This window comes from Amblyraja radiata, chromosome 32 (assembly GCF_010909765.2).
Source record: "Amblyraja radiata isolate CabotCenter1 chromosome 32, sAmbRad1.1.pri, whole genome shotgun sequence".
Lineage (NCBI taxonomy): Eukaryota > Metazoa > Chordata > Chondrichthyes > Rajiformes > Rajidae > Amblyraja > Amblyraja radiata.
In genome coordinates this window covers 11,430,293-11,453,196 of record NC_045987.1, presented here as the reverse complement: position 1 = coordinate 11,453,196, position 22,904 = coordinate 11,430,293, and the positions used below count along the sequence as shown (strand labels likewise).

At 41.1% G+C, this 22,904-nt stretch overlaps 1 protein-coding gene across 3 annotated transcripts in view; it reads left to right on the top strand.

The window, feature by feature from the left end:
* Positions 1 to 22,904, top strand: part of kcnt1 (potassium sodium-activated channel subfamily T member 1) — a 275,370-nt gene that overhangs the window by 221,678 nt on the left and 30,788 nt on the right. For all 3 annotated transcript variants that reach the window (XM_033049188.1, XM_033049186.1, XM_033049189.1), the window contains one exon: positions 9,366 to 9,582. In XM_033049188.1, the coding sequence (XP_032905079.1) occupies positions 9,366 to 9,582 (217 nt within the window). The remainder of the gene's footprint in view (positions 1 to 9,365; positions 9,583 to 22,904) is intronic.

The following is a 22,904-nucleotide window of genomic DNA, read 5'->3' as shown; positions in this document are numbered from 1 at the left end:
GTTATGACTGAAAATGGACAGGACAAGGCAGTTTTTGTTTTAAATCATTCTGATTAGTTTTCCTGCATGATATAAATCTACAGAGTAGCTGTCAAAATAGACTTAGTTTAATTCTGCCATTTGATGCGGTACTTCACTGCTAAGGCCATTGTGCCTGTAACTTCCATAGATTGTATGGCATTGCTGTTTAGTGAGATAAGAAGAGTGGAACTTCCAACCATCTGTTATTGATGCTCAGGCAAGTGGCTGATGAAACACTGTAACAGAAGTCATGCTGCATGATGCAAATTGTAGTTATATACACTTTCCCTTAAAAAGCCTATTAACAAATCCATGATTACATTAATTATTTATTAAATGTAAATAATTCTGTCTATGAGCTATTTGTAAAGTGCATTACATTAATCATTTAGACAGCCTTGTATCTATACATTGTCACCGCAATAAATTTAACAAACGATAAATCTCCTTAGTTCTGATCTTCTCAACTAAAGCACGATGACATAAACTAATGTCAGTTATGCTACTAATATATCCTGGAAATGATAAACCAAATGAATGATTTCTCCTTCCATTTTCATCTTTGACAAATCTTGCCTTCTGTATTATTAAGGATGCTTGGCCTGTTCCATGTATACATTTCTAAACATCAAATATAAATGCCAAACTTGACACAGACCAACACATCCTCCTGCGCAATTACAGTTGTCCGTTCTTGAAAAATGACATCAAGATATCTCAAATCCAAGAACAACAATTCCTGAATAATTTTTTTTAAATATATTGCTTCTCATCTTCTTGATTCAAGTAAACAAACCAACTCTCACTTCCATTACTCATGGATAATGATCCTTCCTTTTCACTGCTGCGGGCGGGGGAGGGGGGGGGGGGGACATCACCTCTGACGTTCCCTCTGGGAGGATTTCAATCTAATTATCGTTCTCTGCTTCTCTTTTCACCTGAGATATTTTAACATGCCTTCATTGCTCAGATAGTTTAGCAGCTCAGTGAACGGCTGATTTAGTGTAAACACTATGTTCTTTTCCAAGACGTGCATAGACTCTTCTACCACAGCATCGGCATCAAACTGGATTAAGGTGGCATTGTTACAAACACCCCAGAGATTTCTAGCAAAGGTGTAGTTATTAGCCACTCTTTATGAATCGACTGTCTACTATCATGTGAACAAATCGCTGGGTCCTTTTTTGAACCCCTTGCTACTGAGGATGCCATCACTCACAGAAGCAAGATTTCTGTCTCCTAGACTCCACACCTCAATCTCCCGCCGCTGTGGCTGTCCTGTAGCTGTGCTCTTTGCTTTCCACTTTAAAGACCATAGAACCGTACTGTACAGGAAGAGACCTTTTGGCCCACGATGCCCGTGCCAAACTTAACGCCAGATTAAACCGATCCCCTTTGTCTGCACGTGATCCATATCCCTCCATTCCCCGCATATTCATGCACCCATCTAAAATACTCTTCAATATCACTATCGTATCTGTCTCCATCACCACCTCTGGCAGCAGGCTCCAGGCATCCACCCTGTGTGCGGGAAAAATAACATATTCCACATATCTTTAAACTTTACCCCTCTTGCCCTCTAATCCTTGACATTTCGATCATGGGGGGGGGGGGGGGGGGGTTTTTCTGATTGTCTACCCTATCTATCCCTCGCATCATTTTATTTAATTTTAATCCATTGTCAAATATACATACATGTGTGCATCCTATGAAGATGAATGCATCATTTGCAATAGAAACTTGGTCCAAATTTTAACCCTGGAATGAAGCCAACCTTATCAGAAACAGTGAATTATTGAGCAATTTGACACGACTACTAGTTGCTTAATATCTTCCTGACCCTGCCAGGTGATTCACCACATTATCACTCAATGAACACTTTTATCACACTACAAACACACTTTAAATTGGAAGTTCTGAAGGTGCTACATTCTCCTTCAGTCTGCAAATACACTCTTCTGTTTGGAGAGTCCCAAGACAATGCCTACAATGCTCATTGCACTGGCTGAACTATCAATGTTCTCTTCCAGTTTCTCCGCAGGAATGTTAAGAGTATCCCTTTTCCCTTCCACGTTATTGTACCATTTTATATAAAAGGTATCAACCCTGAGATGAGATTACCTGTCACGTCATTGGTATGCATGACTTGTATACTGATTTAAAATGCACCATTGAAGGAATGGCTAGCCATTATTTTGGCCTTGTACAATATATCAAACCGGGTTATACTACATATAGCTGATTGCATGGTCTGCAAATGGCCTGAAATCCGTAGTGGCTTATTAAATCACTGGTTTAGACTAGGCTCTGTTCATTTGGTGGTTCAGATCGACCCCTGGTCATCACTGCGATGGTCAGCATGGAGAAGGGTTCAGAAAAGAGAGATGAAGGTGGATGGAGGTCAAGAATCAATGGGACTGGGTGAGGTCGAAGTTTGTGGGTGAGGGTTCAAAATGGTGGGATGGTGGAGGTTCTGAGGGAGAGACTCCACGTAAAATGGACCAGAAATGCAGAGGTTATGTCCAGGCATGCCATGCATGACAATAAACTCCACCACATCTGGCCAGTCTTCTCCATTTTACCATTTATAAGGGATCGTGACCCTTCTCCCAATGAGGAATACACAGTACACAGAACATAGAACACTACAGCACAGGAATGGGCCCTTCAGCCTACGATGTTTGTGCCAAACATGACGCCAAGTTAAACAGATCTCATCAGCCTGTACACGATTCAAATCCCTCTATTCCTTGCACTTACAGCACATATGCCTGCCTTAGGTGTCAACTGCTCTACATCGGTGAGACCAAGCGTAGGCTTGGTGATCCCATCGCCCAACACCTCCGCTCAGTTTGCATTAACCAACCTGATCTCCGGGTGGCTCAGCACTTCACCTCCCCCTCCCATTCTCAATCTGACCTTTCTGTCCTGGGCCTCCTCCATGGCCAGAGTGAGTCCCACCGCAAATTGGAGGAGCAGCACCTCGTATTTCGCTTGGGCAGTTTACACTCCAGCGGTATGAACATTGACTTCTCCAATTTCAGATAGTCCTGGCTTTCTCCCTCCTTCTCCTCCCCTTCCCAGCTCTCCCACAGCCCACTGTCTCCACCCCTTCCTTTCTTCTTCCCCCCCCCCCATCCCCACATCAGTCTGAAGAAGGGTCTTGACCCAACACGTCAACTATTCCTTCGCTCCATAGATGCTACCGCACCCGCTTAGTTTCTCCAGCATTTTTGTCTACCTTTGATTTTTCCAGCATCTGCATTCCTTTCTTAAACATATGTCTATCTAAAAGCCTTTTATGTGCCACTATCGTATCTGCCTCCACCATCACCCCTGGCAATGTGATCCAGGCCCCCACCTCTCTCTGTGTAAAAAAAAAAAAACTTGCCCCGCACAACTCCATTCAATTTTCCTCCTCTCACCTTATTTATACTCTGGGGAAAAAGGTTTTGAGTGACTACCTTCACTATGCCTCTCATAATTGTATACACTTTTACCAAGTCTCCCCTCAACCTCTGATGTTCCAGAGAAAACATTCCAAATTTATCCAAACTCTCCTTGTATCTCAAACCCTCTAATCCAGGCAGTAAATTAAAGGTTTACCTGTATGATTGAAATCGGCATTGTATATGAAACGTTAGCATGACATTATCCATTAGGAGGCCATTGACTCTCTAATAGCTTTCTGTCATCCTGTCAGAAGATCTGATTTGAAATGAAACTCTGGCTTTTAACAAGTACAGGAAAATAACGTTAGGTAGAAATTGTGATGCTTAGGCTTCCGTGTCGATAATATTTCTCCCAAGAAGATGACAATCTTTAAAATTTTGCTAGAAAATGTTCTTGAATTTTGCTCTCTTTTTAGAGAACAATGTAAACGTTTGTCACAGCACAAAACAAAATTGTGCGAGGAACAATCTTAATCGGACAATTAGCCTGTGGATCACAGCATAAATAGGGTTAACTAGGATGCATTACGTGAATGACAGTTAATCCTTCGAGCGGCACAGTGGCGCATCTGGTAGAACTGCTGTCTCACAGCACTAGAGACCCGGGTTCATTCCTGAGCTCTGGTGCTGTCTGTGCAGAGTTTGCATGTTCTCCCAGTGACCGCATAGGTTTTCTGCGAGTGCTCTGGTTTCCTCCCACATCCCAAAGATGTGCGGGTTTATAGGCTAATTGGCCTCTGTAAATTGCCTCTAGTGTGTGGGGAGTGGATGAGAAAGTGGGATAACGTGAATTGTGAATGGGCGATCGATGATCGGCATGGATTTGGTGGGCCAAAGAGACTGTTTCCATGCTGTATTTTTCAATCAATCACTCGATTGCAAGTTTAATCAAAATTCCTTTGATGCCGGCCACTTAATTCTTATCCTGTGTTATTTTTTACCATCTGATCAACCTTGCGATCATCCATGGCTTCTCTACTCTCAAAATCGATATTACAGAGAAGGCTTCTCTCATCTGTCCTTGTATCCCTCTCCACTCATTTCCCAAATCCACTTAATTCGACAAATTCAGATTAAAATCTCTCCCAAGATCACCTACAAAGACCTAACTGCCTGTTCTTCACTGCTCTATTCTACCCGAATCACTTTCCATCCTCCACTGTTGACATACTTCAACCCAGTTATTTGCATTTGTATGGCAACTACCTTGCTGATATAGAGGCAGTAAAATAAGTTGAGACACTGACTAATTGAGTCGTGTTCTGCAAAGCTCAGCTTTGCCTATAAAACAGTATTTTACCCACTTATACCCAAGATCATTTCCCTTGACAAATGAAGCTGTTGGTCATGAATGATACTTGCTTTCATTGACATTTCAGATCAGATTGAAAACTCTGGTAAGTGTGCAGTTGCAAAAAAAGTTGTTGACTGTGGACCTTCCCAGCTGTCAGAGACTGGGGAAGGTCAGTCGACATCACCAAGACTCGTTTGCTGAGCTGAATAGCTGGGCTGAAATCTTTGCTAGTTTCTATCATGAAAGATGGGAATGTGCCCAAGGCTGAGCCTTATGAATAAATGCACCAGCACTATCCTGCCCTGATGCATGCCAACTGTTGAATATTGTAGAAGAACAAGCACATGTTGTTTACAGGGCATTTTTGGTGGCATGGTAGCAAAACCTATAAGAGTTGCTACCTCACAGCTCCAGTGACCAAAGTCCAATCCTGACTTTCTGTGCTATCTCTGTGGAGTTTGCATGCTCTCCCTGTGACTGCGTTGGTCACAAACACCTGATGTGTTTCGGTGCATTTGCTTACATCACGCATTCTGCTGCCCAGATGTTTTTCAGGCAGTTCTAATGAAAGCCCAATAATAGATTGGGTAGATAATCAGAACCTTTGTCTCAGGAGGGAAATATCAACATAGCTTTAAGGTGAGAGGAGCAAAGTTTAAGGGAAATGTGCAGAGCAAGATATTTTTATACTGTGGGTAGTGGGTGCCCAGAACATGCTGCCAGGGGTGGTTGTGGAGGCAGATACGATAGTGTCGTTTAAGAGGCTTTCATATAGGCACATGGATATGCAAGGAATGGAGGGATATGGTTCATGTGCGGGCAGAGCTTAGTTTATCCTGGCATGATGTTCAGCACGGCATAGTGGGCTGAAGGGCCTGCTCCTATGCTGTACTGTTCTATGTAATATGCTTCGGGCGTGATTCTCTTCCTACAGATTACACCTTGATCTGCTGAGTGTTTCCAGCAATTTATTTTTATATTTTGTATTTGACTAATTGGGCTGTTAATTGATCGGTGTTAATTTCCCAGCCTCCAGTCTCTAGTGCCTTTTGTCGTTCTGGCATACATTAGTAGCAGTGAGACTGGGAAAAATCACACAAAGCAGTGTTGATGCATTTTATTGTTGATTACAGAACAACACTCCCAGAGAGCATAAATGTGTTATGCAGCATAGCCTTTGTGGTGGGGAGTTTTCACATTCAGTCCATTACCAAGATGAATGCTGCCAACATGGCCATTATACTGTTTGCAAGATCAACTTGCCCAGATGAATGCAGTCAAAATAATGTGGATATCTTTTTCTGATTCTTATTTTGGTGAAATGTCATTGTCTCTGAGATGCTCCTGAAATCCCTGTCCATGGCCAAGCTTTTGGTCACATGCAACTATCTCTCTTTGTGCGATCTACAAAGTGCTGGGGGACTCAGCAGGTCAGGCACATTCTGTGAAGGGAATGTGTCAGGTGGAGACCGTTTCTTCACAAGGGTCAGACATCAACTGACATCTGAAGCCCAGACTATCAACCTATGTGACACGTTTTTTGTGCTAACACTTGTATGAGATTACTTGAGACACTATTATGTTAAAAGGTACTTTATGAAGTCAAATCATTGCTTTTGGTCTCTTACCTTATTAATGCTATCTTTCCTTCCGTTTCACCATAAGTGAAAACAACACTGTTTTGTCTTTGTCACTTAAAGTGACAAACAATAGCTACAGAACATAGCATAGTTACATGTGTACATTAGGAAGATATGTTACAAAGTTCCGCCCCTTCTATTGCCTAGGAGGGCTGGGAATGGACACTCCAAAGCCTCATGCCTGACCTATTCAGCCATGAAAGAAGACAATCAGAGCCACAGACAGAGGTATTCACAGATATAATCCTTTAGTTTGACATTATCAATTAATTCTCTTCCCCAGATCTCAACAGCTTTTTGAAAGCTAGTGCACAGATTTCTATTCCCCTTTGCATAAAGATATACTTCATGCCATCACCGAAGAGCAGCTTCAATCTAATATTAAAGTTATACCACCTTCTTCTGGACTCCATCATCAAAATAAATTGTTTTTCCTATTACCCAAGCACATTCTTTAATCATCTTGAATGTGCCAGGTAAACCATCCCTTCTGAATGCAGAGTAATGCAGTCCAAGTTTGCGAAGTCTGGCTTATGAAATACCTTGAGCAAAACACAAAGTGCTGGAGAAACCCACGAGTCGGGCAACACCTGTGGAGGCAATGGACGGATGGCATTTTGGGTCGGGACCCTTCCTCAGACTGATTGGAGTAATATTTATTTTTCAATCTTCCCCTTACTCCATCAATCTAAAGAAGAGTTCTGGCCTGTAACATCTTCTGTTCATTTCCATCCCCAGATCACCCAAATCAATTATAGGGTAATGGGTTGTATATATGACTAAGATAATGTATAGTATATGAGGGTTTTTTCTTTTCTTTTTCATTTTATCTCTCTTTCTTGTATGGCTTTGTAAATATTTGATTAGTGTATAAATGTAAATAATTTGGTGTACATATAGCTGCTGGTGTACATATGGTGTACATATAGCTGCTGGTGTACATATGGTGTACATATAGCTGCTGGTGTACATATGGTGTACATATAGCTGCTGGTGTACATATGGTGTACATATATAGCTGCTAAATTTGTATAAGACAATTATTTATTTTTTAATTTTATTTTTATTAGAAGTACAATAAGTTACAGTAATACACACCACAAATATCTTATTACATTTGTTGTACCCCTTCATTTTTTGAGCTTTAAAAAAGATAGAAATAAAAGAAGTAAGGAAAGTGAGAAAGAGTCGTGAAAGTGCAGGAAAGTGTTGGAAAAAGAGAGCCCATTAGAGAGAGAGTTAGAGAAGAAAGTTAAGAAATAGACCCTAGAAAAGAAAGAATGAAAGAGAAACAATCGCTCTATTATTTTAAAAAAACTCCACAAAAAGGGATATACCATGTATAAGACAATTATAAGCAGTTGAATAAGGGGTGGGAATTAATAAGCTTTGGCTTCTTCCTGCTCCTTTTCGGACACATATGATTTCATTTATTTATAGATATTGTTTATGACACTTTATAAATATTCTTGTTTTGTTTTTTGTATGCTGTAATTGTTATATGGTTATATGGTTTCACACTTGCTTTTTATTCTTTTATTCTGTTCGAAATAAAGAATTAAATAAAAAAATAAAAAATTAGAATCTAACATCTACGGTTTCTTATGTTTCCTTAAATAACTTATTAAACTGTTGTGTTGCCCCAGTAACTCTGTGTCACACCCCCTTCCAAGGCCAATGCTGTTGAGGAGATCAACAGGGCTCTGTGCAGTTACAATGTGACCCTCAACCTTCTTTATTCCAAACAGTGATTGGAACTGAGTGACAAAACAGATGACAATCCAAGGCAAAGGGTGGGTGGTAAAGGGATGACAAAGTGAGATCAGAGGATCAGGAGAACTGTTACCAGCTCACACGATCTGAGAAAATAGAAATAACAAGAGCACTTCATGGAGACAGACAGTGAGCACTTCACTCATCCTATCTGATCAGTTGATGCACTTTTTCAGCAAATTTTTTACACGTTTTATTAAAACAATTGAAACGTTTTTCAGGGTTCATATTTCCTAGCATTCAAACTTATATGTAGCAAAACCCCATAGAAATAGTGGAATTTAACGTGTGAATTTCTGGGTGTGAATTGCATCAAATTGCATTATTCTGTGTGACTCTGCTGTTGTGGCTCCACAGGGTAGATCGACACAAATTGGCCTAGGAACCACTGCTGCTGCACTTTTCCGGGGTAACTAAATCTTCACAGTGCAGTATTGAAAATAGACACAAAGTGCAGGAGTAACTCAGCGGGACAGGCAGCTTCTTTGTACACTTTTCTCAATAGGGCTGTGCTGAAATTGGATTCTGGTTGGATAAGTCCCATAAAAAGTCGATTCTTTATATCCCATCTTTGCTGTGCCCCTCACTCGACCCAACAATGCGATCTCATCCTGAGCTCCTGATCTTCCCTCTAATCAGTCTGAACTCCCACTCTCCCTTTGGTCCCGAGCCCCTGATTTAAACAAGAGCCACGAATGCCCGCAGGATGCCCTGAATTCCTCCCCGAATCCTTCCCTGCCACTTGAATGACATCCAGACCCTCTCCCCACCCCTTTCTGGCTGGGCACCTAATATTACCTCCACTAAACCTTGCCCTAAGCCATCACATCGGCATCAGCAAAAGTGGACAATGCCTTTTCAACAACACTTGCTGAACTCTGCAAAATCAAGCGCACAATCAAAACATTTGTTAGCGATCGTTGCTCGGGCCACTGGGGACATTTGAATAAATAAAGCCTTATTTATTTGAAGAGAAGGGAGGTAGGTGGTACAGTTGTGGTTGCCTCTGCCTTGACTGGACGTTGGTAGCCTTGCCCATGACGGTACCTGGAATGGTTAACTTCAATGTCCGTCATGAACTGTACTTGGAATGGTTAACGTAGCTGTACTTCGTGAACTGTACTTGGAATGGTTAACTGCATTTAGTTGCCTCAACGTTTGACCCTCCTGTCATTTTCTTTCTAGGCACAGTTGCCATGGATCTACAGAATACAGAGTGCCGCCCATCCAGTCGCACCACTTTGAATCTGCCTACGGAGAATGGAGCTGGAGGGCGAAGGCCCAGCATTGCACCCGTCCTGGAAATCGCAGACACTTCTGCCATTCTGCCCTGTGATCTCTTAAACGACCAGTCGGAAGATGAAGCAAATCCGTCTGATGATGAGAGCTCGCCTACCCCCGAGTGAGTTAGGTACCTTAAGGATGAATTTGAACCGATAATTAATGGCTGAGTCATTAGATATTTCTGTTTGTGCTTGTGTTTGGTGTAGTGGCACAGCTAGTAGAGCCGCTGCCTTACAATGCCAGAGACCCAGGTTCGATCCTGACCTCGGGTGCTGTCTGTGTGGCGTTTTCACGTTCTTCCTGTCACCGCGTGTGTTTCCTCTGGCTGCTCTGGTTCCCCCCCCCCCCCCCCCCCCCCCTCACTTCTCAAAAACATGCGGGTTTGTAGGTTAATTGGTCTCTGTAAATTGCCCCCAGTGTGGAGAGAGTGGATGAGAAAGTGGGATAGGACGATTGATGGATGGCGTGGACTTAGTGGGCCAAAGGGCCTGTTTCCTTGCTGTATCTTTCAATCAATTCAATTCAATCCCTGGGATTGTGGACAAGCGGTTTTATAAAACTATGGATCCCCAAGTACATTCAAACACAGAAGCATACGAATATCATGAATCTCAAACTGCTTGAGTTCCTCCTCTACACCTGAGATTGCAATGTTCTCCTTTCTTGCTTGCAACGCTGAATAACAATGTATTCCCTCAGCCCTCTTTATAACCTCCAACTGACCGCTGAGTCTATGACTAGAATGATACCAATGTCCCCTCAGCCCATTTGATTTCATCTTTCCAGAATAACAATCCTATTGTATTCTTTCTGTTGCATCCACCTGTGTTTTTAAGTGAGTTTTTAAAGGTCATTATATTCATGTCAGTATAAAAAAAAAACTTTAAAGTGCTGTGTATTTGTTCAGATAGTACTTTTGATGCTTATTTACTCCATTGACCAATTTATCTGCATTGGTGGTGGTAAATTACTCATCCCTCAACTATTGTCTTTAACTGCTACTAATTTGGGTGACACAGTAATGCAGAGTCACTACCTCACAGCGCCAGAGACCTGGGTTCGATCCTAACCTCGGGTGCTGTCTATGCGGTGTTTGCACATTTTTCCAGTGACCACATGGGCTTCCTTTGGCTGCTCCACTTTCCTCACACATCCCAAAAGACGAGTGGTTTTACAAGTTAAACGACCTCTGTAAATTCCCACCCCCATGTGTAAGATGTGGGTGTGAAAGTGGGATAACATGGAACTAGTGGATGCGGTGGGCCGAAGGGCCTATTTCCATGTTGTTGTATCTCTAAAACTAAATCTGTTTCCTTCCGTATCCTTCAATTCCCTGCTTATACTTGTGCCTATGTGCCCTATTTAAAACCTCCTTAAACACTACTGTTGTATCTACCTCCACCCCTTAACTTGAGAAATAATGTGATTACCTTACTGTGAATAATTCACTGGGCAGTAAGGGAATGGAAGGACATGAAACGTGCAGGTAGATGATATTCATTGATCGTGGCATCAGGTTCAACACAGACTGCACTTCATGGGACAGAAGGGCCTGTGCTGTATTGTTCTGTGTTCTATATGGTAGAGAACATATCAAGGTTGAGAGATGCAAGGAACTGCAGATGCTGTAATCTTACTGTAAGATTGTTAGGCAGTAGCTCAACGGGTGGTCTAGATTCAGGGCGGCATGGTGCCACAGCGGTAGAGTATTGCTGCCTTACAGAACCAGAGACCCAGGTTCCATCCTGTCTGCGGATGCTGTCTGTACGGATTTCTGCGTTCTCCACGTATGAATGGAAGTTTTCTACGGGTGCTCCAGATTCCTCCCACACTCCAAAGACGTACAAGTTTGTAAGTTAATTGGCTCTGGTAAAATTGCCCCTAATGTGTAGGATTGTGCTAGTGTGCGGGGATCACTGGTCGGCACAGACTCGGTGGGCCGAAGGGCCTGCTTCCGCACTGTATCTCTAAACTAAGCAAACCTAAACATTGATTAGAATATTTATTGAGCCACATAAGCAGAAATGAAACCTTTCTATGGTGTGTGATCTGCTTGTGTGGCTCTGTATCAAAATAATATTCAAGAACACTTCTGTAAAGCATCTTTAGATGTTCTATATGTGCAAATTATTGTTGAATTTGATCTGATTCAATTAGTGATCCTGAGAAGCAAACTGAAGCAAGGGAGATTTTGGAAATAGTGAAGATAACTTGGTCAAATTCACATCAGTGATGGATATGGAGAAAGCAGAGACCAAGAGGAGATTTTGGGCAGCAAATCAGTTACTTGATGATTGGCACCCCAGCTGAGGTCATTTGGTCAAAGAAATATTAAATCAAACAATAGACTAGCGAAGATATGAAATGCATAAGACCATCAAAAAAGATTCTGGATATTAGTACATCAAAGATAAACATTTTGTTTTAGAACGAGAGATTAGGGCAAAATTTTAGCTTTGAAAAAAGCCTTTTGATGAGTGGTGGGAAATGCAGAAGGAAGCTGAATGGTAGAGAAAATAAATAAAGTGGGAGATTTACTGTAGAAGTCGTAATAAGAAATGAAGAGCGGCGGTCACCATCTGGTTTCGTGATTTGCGGTACTACATATCTGTTCAAAAGGAGAAGGATGATTCAGACTAATCAGGGACACTCGCCAAGAACTCTTACGGAACAGAGGTGCTTCATCTATCCAAGACAATTCATATTTGCTAATGGCAAGCCCAGAAACATAGAGGAGGCAAGACATCGGCTGAATATCTTAAAAATTAATTTTCTGAGGCATTTAATGAGGTAGCTCATGAGAAAATTAAAATGTACATTAATGCACATGCATGAAAGTTGCACAGAAAGAATATCCAGTCATTCTTTTGGTAGGATTTTGACGTGCCACAGAGATTTGTGTTGCTGTCTCTTATATTTTCCATTTATTTAAATGACTTGGACATGCATGCAAAACTAATGAATTTAAGGTTTGCTAATTATACCAATTTAGAGAGCAGTGGGCTGTGAAGATGAAGGCAAGAAATTACAGAGATGGACTGGTTAGTGATTGGGTCGTGAACTTGACGATTCAGCTTTCAGCATCTGTTAATTTGCTCCATTTCTATCTCACTTTACAGTGGTTTATCAATTTGAAGCCTTGCTCAAACTGCTTGCAGTGACAGCCCATATTCACCATCCCAACCCCCAACCTGTTACCCCTGCATTATCCTTACGCAGTCTTGTGAATCAAACCCAGCTTTATACCTTGATCCAGTGGCCTTAGTGCAAAGTGGAGCAGCTTACAAGGGGCTCAGTAGTATCACAGGAACATAGACTCGGTCAATACACAAAACATAAAGTGTACTGTACATAAATTAAAATTAAAATTATAAAGAAAAAGACATGAGTGCAAAGGACAATTAAAAAAAACTAAGTGCATGGTAGTGCAGGAGGTGGGCCGCATGGCTCATTTGTCAAGGATGGCTCCGTTGTCAAAGGAGGATTAGGGTTGTGCAACTTGGTTCCAGAATCTGATGGTTATAGGAAAGTAGCTGTATCTGAACCTGGTGTTGTAGAGCTTCTGGTTCCATATATGGGGCGTAAAGCTCAGGGGGCAGATATAAGTGAACCCGGGCCCTCAGTTTGGCATGACGAAGCACTGTAGTGAGTCCAGTCATGGTACAATAGATAATGTGAAAGTTGGAGGTCAGGTATATTAGTGTCTGACCTCCAACTCATTACTGTAACGATGTTCCCAATGCGTCGGCGTGGAAGTCAGGAACATGCTGATTCAAGCACTGCTGTTCATTCAGCGGTTCTCTGGGGAACTGTCAGCTGCTGCTCAGTTGATCCGGGCCATTGGCTTTGACGAAAGCTGTAAAGGGCAGCACATTACGAAACAAACAAAAATAACTGACCGTATGCATTTAAAAAAGCATTGTGGACAAGGGAAAACTAAAATGCAAAACAGGTAAAGATGTGAAGTGTGAGTGTGAATTTGCAATTTTGTTGGCTTCTCCTGCAAGACTAATGGTAAAAAGGTTCATCGGTGGCAAATTCCTTTGCATAGAAATGCAAAATGGCAATTGTGGGCGGAAAACAGCAGTAAAAGGACATAACCCCAACCCAAGATTCATACAGAAGATTGACACAAAAAGCTGGAGTAACTCAGCGGGTCAGACAACATCTCTAGAGAAAAGGAATAGGTGACGTTACAGGTCGAGACCCTTCTCCATACATACAGATGGAGGAACAGATTGATCTGCAGTGCACAGACAGTCGAGATTGGAATGTAGAACATAAACATAGAACAGTACAGCACAGGAATAGGCCCTTTGGCCACAATGTCTGTGCCAAACATGATGCCAAGTTAAACTAATCCCCTCTGCCTACACCTGATCCCGATCTTCAGTGCACAGATAGTTGAGATTGGAATAAATAACATAGAACAGTGCAGCACGGGAATAGGTCCCCTGTGCCAAACATGATGCATAGAAGAGGACTTAACTTTCTGGTGCCTTTCCCCACAGTGGAAATGTTTGATTCTGCTGTGGGGGGACGTTTGTGTTGAACTCTATAATGTGTTGTGTCCATTTTCTTTATTGTTTTTAACCTTTTTCTATGGTTTGTATGGAAACTTATTATTTAATTTATGTAAAGCATTTTGGTGTCAATGCGAGTTGACTTAAAACGTGCTATATAAATAAAACTTACTTACTTACTTAAACTAATCTCATCTGCCTGCTTATGACGGACATCCATCCATTCCCTGCATATCCATGTGCCTATCTAAAAGCCTCTTAAACGCCACAACTCCAACCTGGGTCCCCACCACCCTGTGTTAAAAAACAAACTGGACCTGCAAGCTCTTTTAAACTTTACCCCTCTCAACTTAAAGCTATTGTGAACAATATGAATGAACAAATTTACAAAGCAGCCCTGGATGATTTTTGGATATGTATATAGAAACATCAAATATAGGTATTAGGAAGTAATGTGTAGGAAGGAACTGCAGAACCATTCTACATTTCCTTATCAGCATCCGCTTTGCTCTGTCGTTTTCACACCTTACCCTTCAATATCTCTAGACTCCCTCTCCCCTGGGAGAGTCTCAGTCTGAAGAAGGGTCTCAACCCGAAACGTCGCCCATTCCTTCTCTCCAGAGATGCTGCCTGTCCCGGCTGAGTTACTCCAGCCTTTGTGTCTATATATGAGGAAGTAATGTTTGAATGATACTTTGATTAAGCCATGTTAAAAATACCACGAGTAAGTCTGGCATACTGAGGAGGATATCAGCGGTTAGGGAAGGGTACATCAAAAACTCACGACAATCATAAGAGCACTGAGAGGTTTTGAACAAAGACTGAATATTGGCCTTTTCTCTCCAACTGAGATGATAAAAGTGGATTCAAAACTATAAAAATGTCTCCATTGTTCCTTAACGAAAGAATGGTTCCACTGTCGAGATGATCAATAAAATGTAACGTTGACTAAATGTGGTAGTGAGTGAAGTGACAGCAAGATGAATGACATTGCTTTCATTAGAGAATGATTAGAACATTCATTATCTCAAGTAGTCATTATAAAACGATGAGCCCTGATTTTTCAGTTAATTTTACCCAAATGTGACATTAATCAATATAAAAATCTAGTCTAGAGATTTGTTGGAAGGCGAAGAATATGAAATAATGTGGAAAAAGCAAATGGATGTAACTTCTCAGACATTTGCGCCTTCTCCAGTTATGAAACTTTGCTATTTTCCCCCTCTGTGATTATTATTTTCCTTTCAATTAATTTATGCAATTGTTCAAAATAAACATTAATTTGACTGGACCATGGGCACTGCAGTTCATTGATGAAATAGATCAAATTCCTCAAAACCCTGAGGAGGTTTGGAACTGACTATACTTGTGGCATGAATCATTTATTTCCTCACCATTTACAGCTTGATTAGATATAATTTTATGATAACTAATTTTGTAGATCAAGACTGTTCCAATGCATTTCTACACGTTGAGTCTAATTGGTTAATGATTTGTTGTCAAACAACAATATTATTTAAAGCTGAGTTATTGGTGGTTATCATTTTGTAGTTTGCTAAAAGTGAAACTTAATTTGCAACACTTATAATGTTCTGCCATTAGGACTTGCGAGCCCAATAAGACGTAGCTGCTGAAAATATTTATGCAACTTTGAGAAACTGAAACAGTGAATTTAGAACTGTGACATTGTGGTTTGTGGTTGTGGTGAACTTTGTGGTTCGTCGTGTTAATCTGAAGTGGCTTTATATTCATGCTGCATATGAAAATGGAAAGGTTCATGTTCATGTCAGTCTTCTCCCACGGAAAAATAAGATACTAAATGGGCATGGAGAGAAGTCATGTCTGCCCTTTATACACTAAGTCTGACTGGAATATAGAAGCCACATTCTAATATTGGGGTGTTCTAGTTAGACCATACCTGCAGTACTATGTTCACCTCCTGTTGTTGAGATGCAAGTAAACTCTTCTGGTATTAGAAGCACTAAAAAGAAAATGCATTGGCCGATCACGAAATGCAACAATAGAATTTTATCCCCCAAAAAACTGTGACTGTGCAAATGCTTTATGCTTCCAGGTCTCCAAGCTCAAAGTAACACCTATGGGTAGCACTCTAATTTATCTACATGATTCTTACTGCACATCTTATTCATGCCCATGAACATTAGGTCATTGACTGCCAATTCCGACCCAAGCCATTGCCTGCTCACAGCCTTGTCAACTCCACCTCCAGCAATGCCGATCCTGACCCAACCTGCAAGGTTCCACCACCACCTTCACCTCAACAAGACTTTAGCAGCAGTGGCCAAAGCACTGAATTACAGCTGCACATTTTAGAATTATAGATTTTGCACATAGCAAGTTAATTTTAAAACCGTTTCCTGATAACAAGACATTTATTTAATGGGCTTTTACGTAATTATTACCAGCCACACACGGAAATAACCTTTGATATTGTGTGTACAAAGATTGCAGTTCAATCTTATCGATGTATAGATTTTCTTTAAACGGCAGATAAAATCTGAAATGTATGCAGAAAGATGAGACGGAATGGGCATTCACTGATCAATGTTGCATGTGCCTCAGTAACAATGGGCTTTCACAGAGTATTTGGGTCACCAGTGGTGGTTGTTGTTACTGTCATTGTAACTGAGGGACACCTAGTATAGCATGGAATTCCTTCAGCCAAAATGATGTCCTGTTTGCTGAATTAATCTGCTTGAAACACGTTCAGGATGGTGCTCCTCGGTGCTTCTGGAATTTTTTTGACGATGTAACAAGTCGAATGGATAAGGGAGAGCCAGTGGATGTGGTGTATCTGGACTTTCAAAAAGCCTTTGATAAGTTCCCACACAAGAGATTAGTGTGCAAAATTAGAGCACATGGTATTAGGGGTAGGGTATTGACATGGATAGAGAACTGGTTGGCAGACAGGAAGCAAAGAGTAGGGATTAATGGGTCCTTTTCAGAATGGCAGGCAGTGACTAGTGGGGTGATGCAAGACTCGGTGCTGGGACCCCAATTATTTACAATATATATTAACGATTTAGATGAGGGAATTAAATGTGACATCTCCAAGTTTGTGGATGACACAAAGCTGGGTGGCAGTGTGAGCTGCGATGAGGATGCTATGAGGCTGCAGGGTGATTTGGATAGGTTGGGTGAGTGGGCAGATGCAGTATAATGTGGATAAATGTGAGGTTATCCACTTTGGTGGCAAGAATAGGAAGGCAGATTATTATCTGAATGGTGTAAGAAAGAACTGCAGATGCTAGTTTGAATCGAAGGTAGACACAAAATGCTGGAGTAACTCAGCGGATGAGGCAGCTGATCCAGAGATGTTGCCTCCCTACTGAGTTACTCCAGCATTTTGTGTCTATTATCTGAATGGTGTCAGATTAGGAAAAGGCGATGTGCAACGAGACCTGGGTGTGCTTGTACATCAGTCACTGAAAGTAAGCATGCAGGTACAGCAGGCAGTGAAGAAAACTAATGGCACGTTGGCCTTCATTGCGAGAGAATTTGAGTTTAGGAGCAAGGAGGTCTTACTGCAGTTGTACAGGGCCCTGGTGAGACCGCACCTGGAGTATTGTGTGCAATTTTGGTCTCCTAATTTGAGGAAGGACATTAATCTGGAAGGTTCACCAGATTAATTCCCGGGATGGCGGGACTGACGTATGATGAAAGAATGGGTCGACTGGGCTTGTATTCACTGGAATTTAGAAGGATGAGAGGGTATCTTATAGATAAAATTCTTAAAGGATTGGACAGGCTACATGCAGGAAAAATGTTCCCGATGTTGTGGGAGTCCAGAACCAGGGGTCACAGTTTAAAAATAAGGGGTAGGCCATTTAGGTGAAACATCTTCACCCAGAGAGTTGTGAATCTGTGGAATTAATCTACCACAGAAGGGAGTGGAGGCCAATTCACTGGATATTTTCAAGAGAGAGTTAGATTTAGCTCTTAGGGCTAAAGGAATTAAGGGATATGGGGGGAAAAGCAGGAACGAGGTACTGATTTTAGATGATCAGCCATGATCATATTGAGTGGCGGTGCTGGTTCGAAGGGCCGAATGGTCCACTCCTGCACCTATTTTCTAATGCTGAATTTCAGGACTAGTATTTGTCAAGATTCATATTTTGTTTAAGAGGCTACCAAACGATTTTCTTTGTCAAATAAAAATAGTATGAATGAATTGATTGATGTTCTGGTGATTATTTGGCTTAGTAATGTTTTCCAAAAAGGTGGTTAAGTGAATAATCATTGATTTAGGTGCTTTATATTTTATAGGATAATGGAAATTATCAATTACAAGGAATTGAGTTGAATTTACAGCTGACAGATCATTGGTGATGTTTCTGCTTCAGATGAGCCGCCCACCTCCCACGCACTTTATTCACCTCACTTCATTTGGTTGACATATCTTTCCATTCTTCTCCCTTTCGCATGCCTATCTAATTTCCTTTAAATCTGCGCTATTTACCTATTTCCATGTCATAAGACAAACTGGTGTTTGTGGTAATCAGCAACAATATTTGATTGTGTTTCACTTATGTGGGACTTTGTCCCTTGTTCCCACCCATAACTGATGATAATAATAATAATAATATATTTTATTATCATTGCACATAAGTGCAACGGGATTTGGGAATGCAGCTTCCATCCGATGTCATAACTTAAATAACTAATAAAATTTAGATTTTATGATAGATTAAATTTAAATTAAGATTTAGATGATAGATATCGTACCTTCTCTATATTAATCTGCTTTTAAATTATGAACGTAATCTAATATCCAGATGAGACTATTTACTATGAATCTGTGGCTGGGAAATATATAGCTCGATGACTGAGCGCATCGAATGACTTGGATCTGAGTCATGCAGTCCCACTTTCAATCTCCACCCCAGACTAACTGAACAGATCTCCGAAGCTTTAATTATGAGGTGCCACAATTAGCCTTCGCTTCTCATGAACCCTACCGCAAAGTGAAGTATTTAGAGTGAACAGATTCATGTAGAGCTCTGACGCTCCCAGTATTAAGTAAGCTGGTGCTAGTTTGTGAAGAAAGACTACTTTCTGTGCAACATCCTGAGCCTGTAAAAGTATTCACAAAGATGACCTTCTAACATTGATCGCTTTTAACAGTGGCAATGCATTTTGCAAGTTTGTAAAACAAAAGCAGAGTCAAACTTGCAGAATCTGGGAGATGCAGGCATTTCAAGGTTACAATTCTTAGAAATCCTTTTTTTTTGGCGTGGGTGTGCTAATGGACTCCACATCGCTGCTGACTGGCTCTCGTTGTAATAGCTGGTGTGGCTACAATTTGTCTGAGCCAACTCTTGAACCAGTGCTATTTCACAGTGGTGTTCACATTTCCTATACTTTTGCTGTATCATATTGTACAAAAAATATATATTTCATCAATCCCCATTAAATTCCAACAATGAATTGCATTTGTGGATCCATTTATGTTTCGGTTCAGTTTCTCCTTTATGTTCTTGCGCTGCAATTGAACCACATTTATTAGCTTCAGTCAAACCAGCACAACATCAGCATATTTGTAGACAATGTGGATGGCAATGCCTTACAGGTAACAGGTTGTAACCTCTAATTAGTTCCCAGCGAGGCAGCCACAAGCATGAGCATGCGTGTTCAGTATTACATTGTACCTGACCTTGCAATCAAACACACATGCTGTCACGTTTTAGTGTATTGACATTTTTTGCATTCAATAAAATTAACATAGTTAAGGCAATTATACACCAATGTATATGCTCAGCAAGAGCACTGTATTGACACAGGGAGCTGCAGATGCTGGAATCACGAGCAAAGCACTAAGTGCAGGAGGCACTCAGTGGATCAGACTCTTCGCAATTTGCTGCCTGAACTGCTGAATTCCTCCAGCACTTAGTGTTTTGCTCAAGAACATCGTGGTGTTAAATTACATTGTTCCATCATTTTATGAAGTGTTTCAGTGCAAGTAACGCCAGTTTTTTTTTTCCATTTTGTCCTCGTACTTGAGAATCACTGCAATCCTGCTGGTGAAACTGGATCCAAAATTGATGAAGGAATTTCAATATATTTTGAAGAAAGAATAGAATGGGACTTCAATTGCAAGACTGTGCATGAGATAGTGTTTCCATGCCGCCCGAGTCTTTCCAGTTGGCGAGGTCGTGTGTCTGGGAAATGCTATCAGGCATTGCATTTTAGAATGTCATAAGACCATAGACATAGGAGCAGAATTAGGCCATTCTGCCCATCAAATCGGCTCCGCCATTTGATCATGGCTGATCTATTTTTTTACTCTCAAACCGGCCCTCTCCCTGTAACCTTTGACACCCTCATCTGTCCATTTCCTCCACAGATGCCGCCTGACCAGCTGAGTTCCTCCAGCACTTGGGTTTCTGCTCAAGCTTCTGGCACCTGCAGTTTTTTGCATCTCTCTTTTATGTTTAACTTGCTGCTCTTGCTTACATTTTCCTCCAAATTATCCTTCAGAACAAAGAAGTTTATGAGCAGATTTAATGAAGTGGTGGAAAGCTGGGAAGGATTTTGATATAAAGTAAATGAACCAGTCATCATTGTCAGAATGTCATTATCTAACAGAGACAGATGTTGTGAATAAACACAGTAGAGAGGATGAAAATCCCCCCCACAAAACCTGCAGTTTCTGAAAATGTGAAATAAAACCAAAAGGACTGGAAACACTCAGCCTGTCAGACAGCCTCTGTGGAAAGAGAAACGGTTAACATTTCATATTGTAGTGAAGTTTCCCAGACTTGAAACTTTAATTGCTTCACTTCTGTAGAGCAAGGAACAGTACAATGCAGGGCCACTATGATGTGCCCAACATGATGCACTAATATTCAGAAAAATGAATTCAGAACATTACACTAATCTCCTCTGTCTCTGTGTGATCCATATCCTTCCATTCTCTGCATATCACATGTTTTTACCTAAAAGCCCCTGAAACCTCATCATTGTATCCAGCTCCACCACTACCCCTGGCAATGCATACCAGGCACGCACCACTCTCTGTGTGTAAAAAAACTTGCCCGCATATCTCATTTAAATTTTGCCCCCCTCACCTCAAACCTTTGCACTCTAATCTCTGACATTTCCTCACTTGTGGCTGCAAGACCCAACAGGAACAAATGGATAGGTTTCATTTTTTTTAAATTAAATTCTGCTTTCGGCCAAATAAGGAATTTAAATAGTTGTAAAAAAGATTTGTCATATAATTAGCATTCTCATTTCTGGATGTAAAAGTTCCACCATTTAATCCTAGCAACGTTCTTTGATTTCCATTAGTGCTTGTGCCACTACCTCACAGTGAGACTGTTTCATCTTTAGCCAAGGTCTCCTGCCTTTTGAATAAAGCTAATGGCTAACCAAGTAGCAGCTTTGTTACTCAGAAGGATCATATAGTGCTTAGTTCCATTTCAGTTTCTATGTGGTCAAAAAGAGGGAAGAGTTAGTCATCCATTTAGTGCAGGATTCATTTTCAATTATTGACTGAACAAGGTATTAGCTACTTAACCTCGGGGAAAGTTGCTTTGTCCTTGGAACAATTTTATAGTGCAGATTGCCCAGAATAATGCCAGGGTGAAAATGATTAAATTATGAGGCAGATACAAGGAACTGCAGATGCTAGACTCTTGAGTGAAAAGCACAAAGTGCTGGACTAACATCTCTGGAGAACATGGATAGACGTTTTGTGTTGGGACTTGTCTTCAAACTGATTATAATGAGTGGCGGGGGGAAATCCATAAGAGAGATAGGGACGGGACAAAGCCTTGTAAGTGATAGGTGGATACAAGGGAGGGAGGTTGATTGGCAGTGTCTGAAGGAGGTGTCTCGAGCATCCATGAGGGGCAGTTTGAGATTATTATACCTTGTGTTGACATGGGGTGAAGGGCGATCTTGTCAAGGTTTATGAACTGGTAAACAAATGAATTAGGAAGATGATAAGGGCCACTACCACCAATGATAAAGAAAACTGAATTAAAAGACAATATTTTAAAATTATAGCTTGGTCACGTAGAAGTCTATGTGTGAAACAAAGAGTGTGCAAATCTAGAGATCACTATCTCAAAAAGCCTCACAGTGAGGCAGTGTTAAAATGCTAATCCTATTGGGATTTTGAAGCCTGACAATGCTCAGAAGTATTTCCAATAAGAACTTGGAAATAATGAGGCTCTGATCGGCCACTGAGCTACAACAAGCTCAAGTAAGAAAATTGGAATACATAGAACATAAATCAACACAGCATAGGTATAGGTCTTTCGGCCCACAGTGTCTATGCCCAGCGTGATGCCAAGTTGAATTAATGTCCTCTAACTGCTTGTGATCCATATCGCTCCATTGCCAGCATATCTAAATGCCTATCCAGAAGCCTCTTAAATGCAATTATTGTTTATGCTTTCACAATCATCCCTGGCATTCATCCCAAGTACCTACCACTCTCTGTGTATAAAATAAACTTGCTCTGCACACTCCTTTAAACTGTGCCTCTCTCACCTTAAGGTTATGCCCTCTACTCTTTGCACTAAGGGAAACAAGGTTCTGACTGAATAGCCTATCTGTGCCGCTCATAACTGTATACATGTCTCCCATGAGGTCTCCCTTTAGCCTCCAACGCTCCAGAGAAAACAATCAGGCTTTGTGGACTCAAACCTTAATTCCCTTTGGGAACAATTACCTACTTTGCCATTGTATCTAATCACTGTATAGGACTGCAATCTTGAGGATATTTTCAAATTAAACGCATGAAGGATAGTCATTAGGCTGGGTGGTCAAAACAATGCCTGAAAGAACCATTAGCAAAATCTGAAGAATATTTTCTGAAGAACAGCTCAGCCCATTTTAGAAACTGGGCAAAATTCCAAATAGTGAACATCATTTCTTATTTACAATT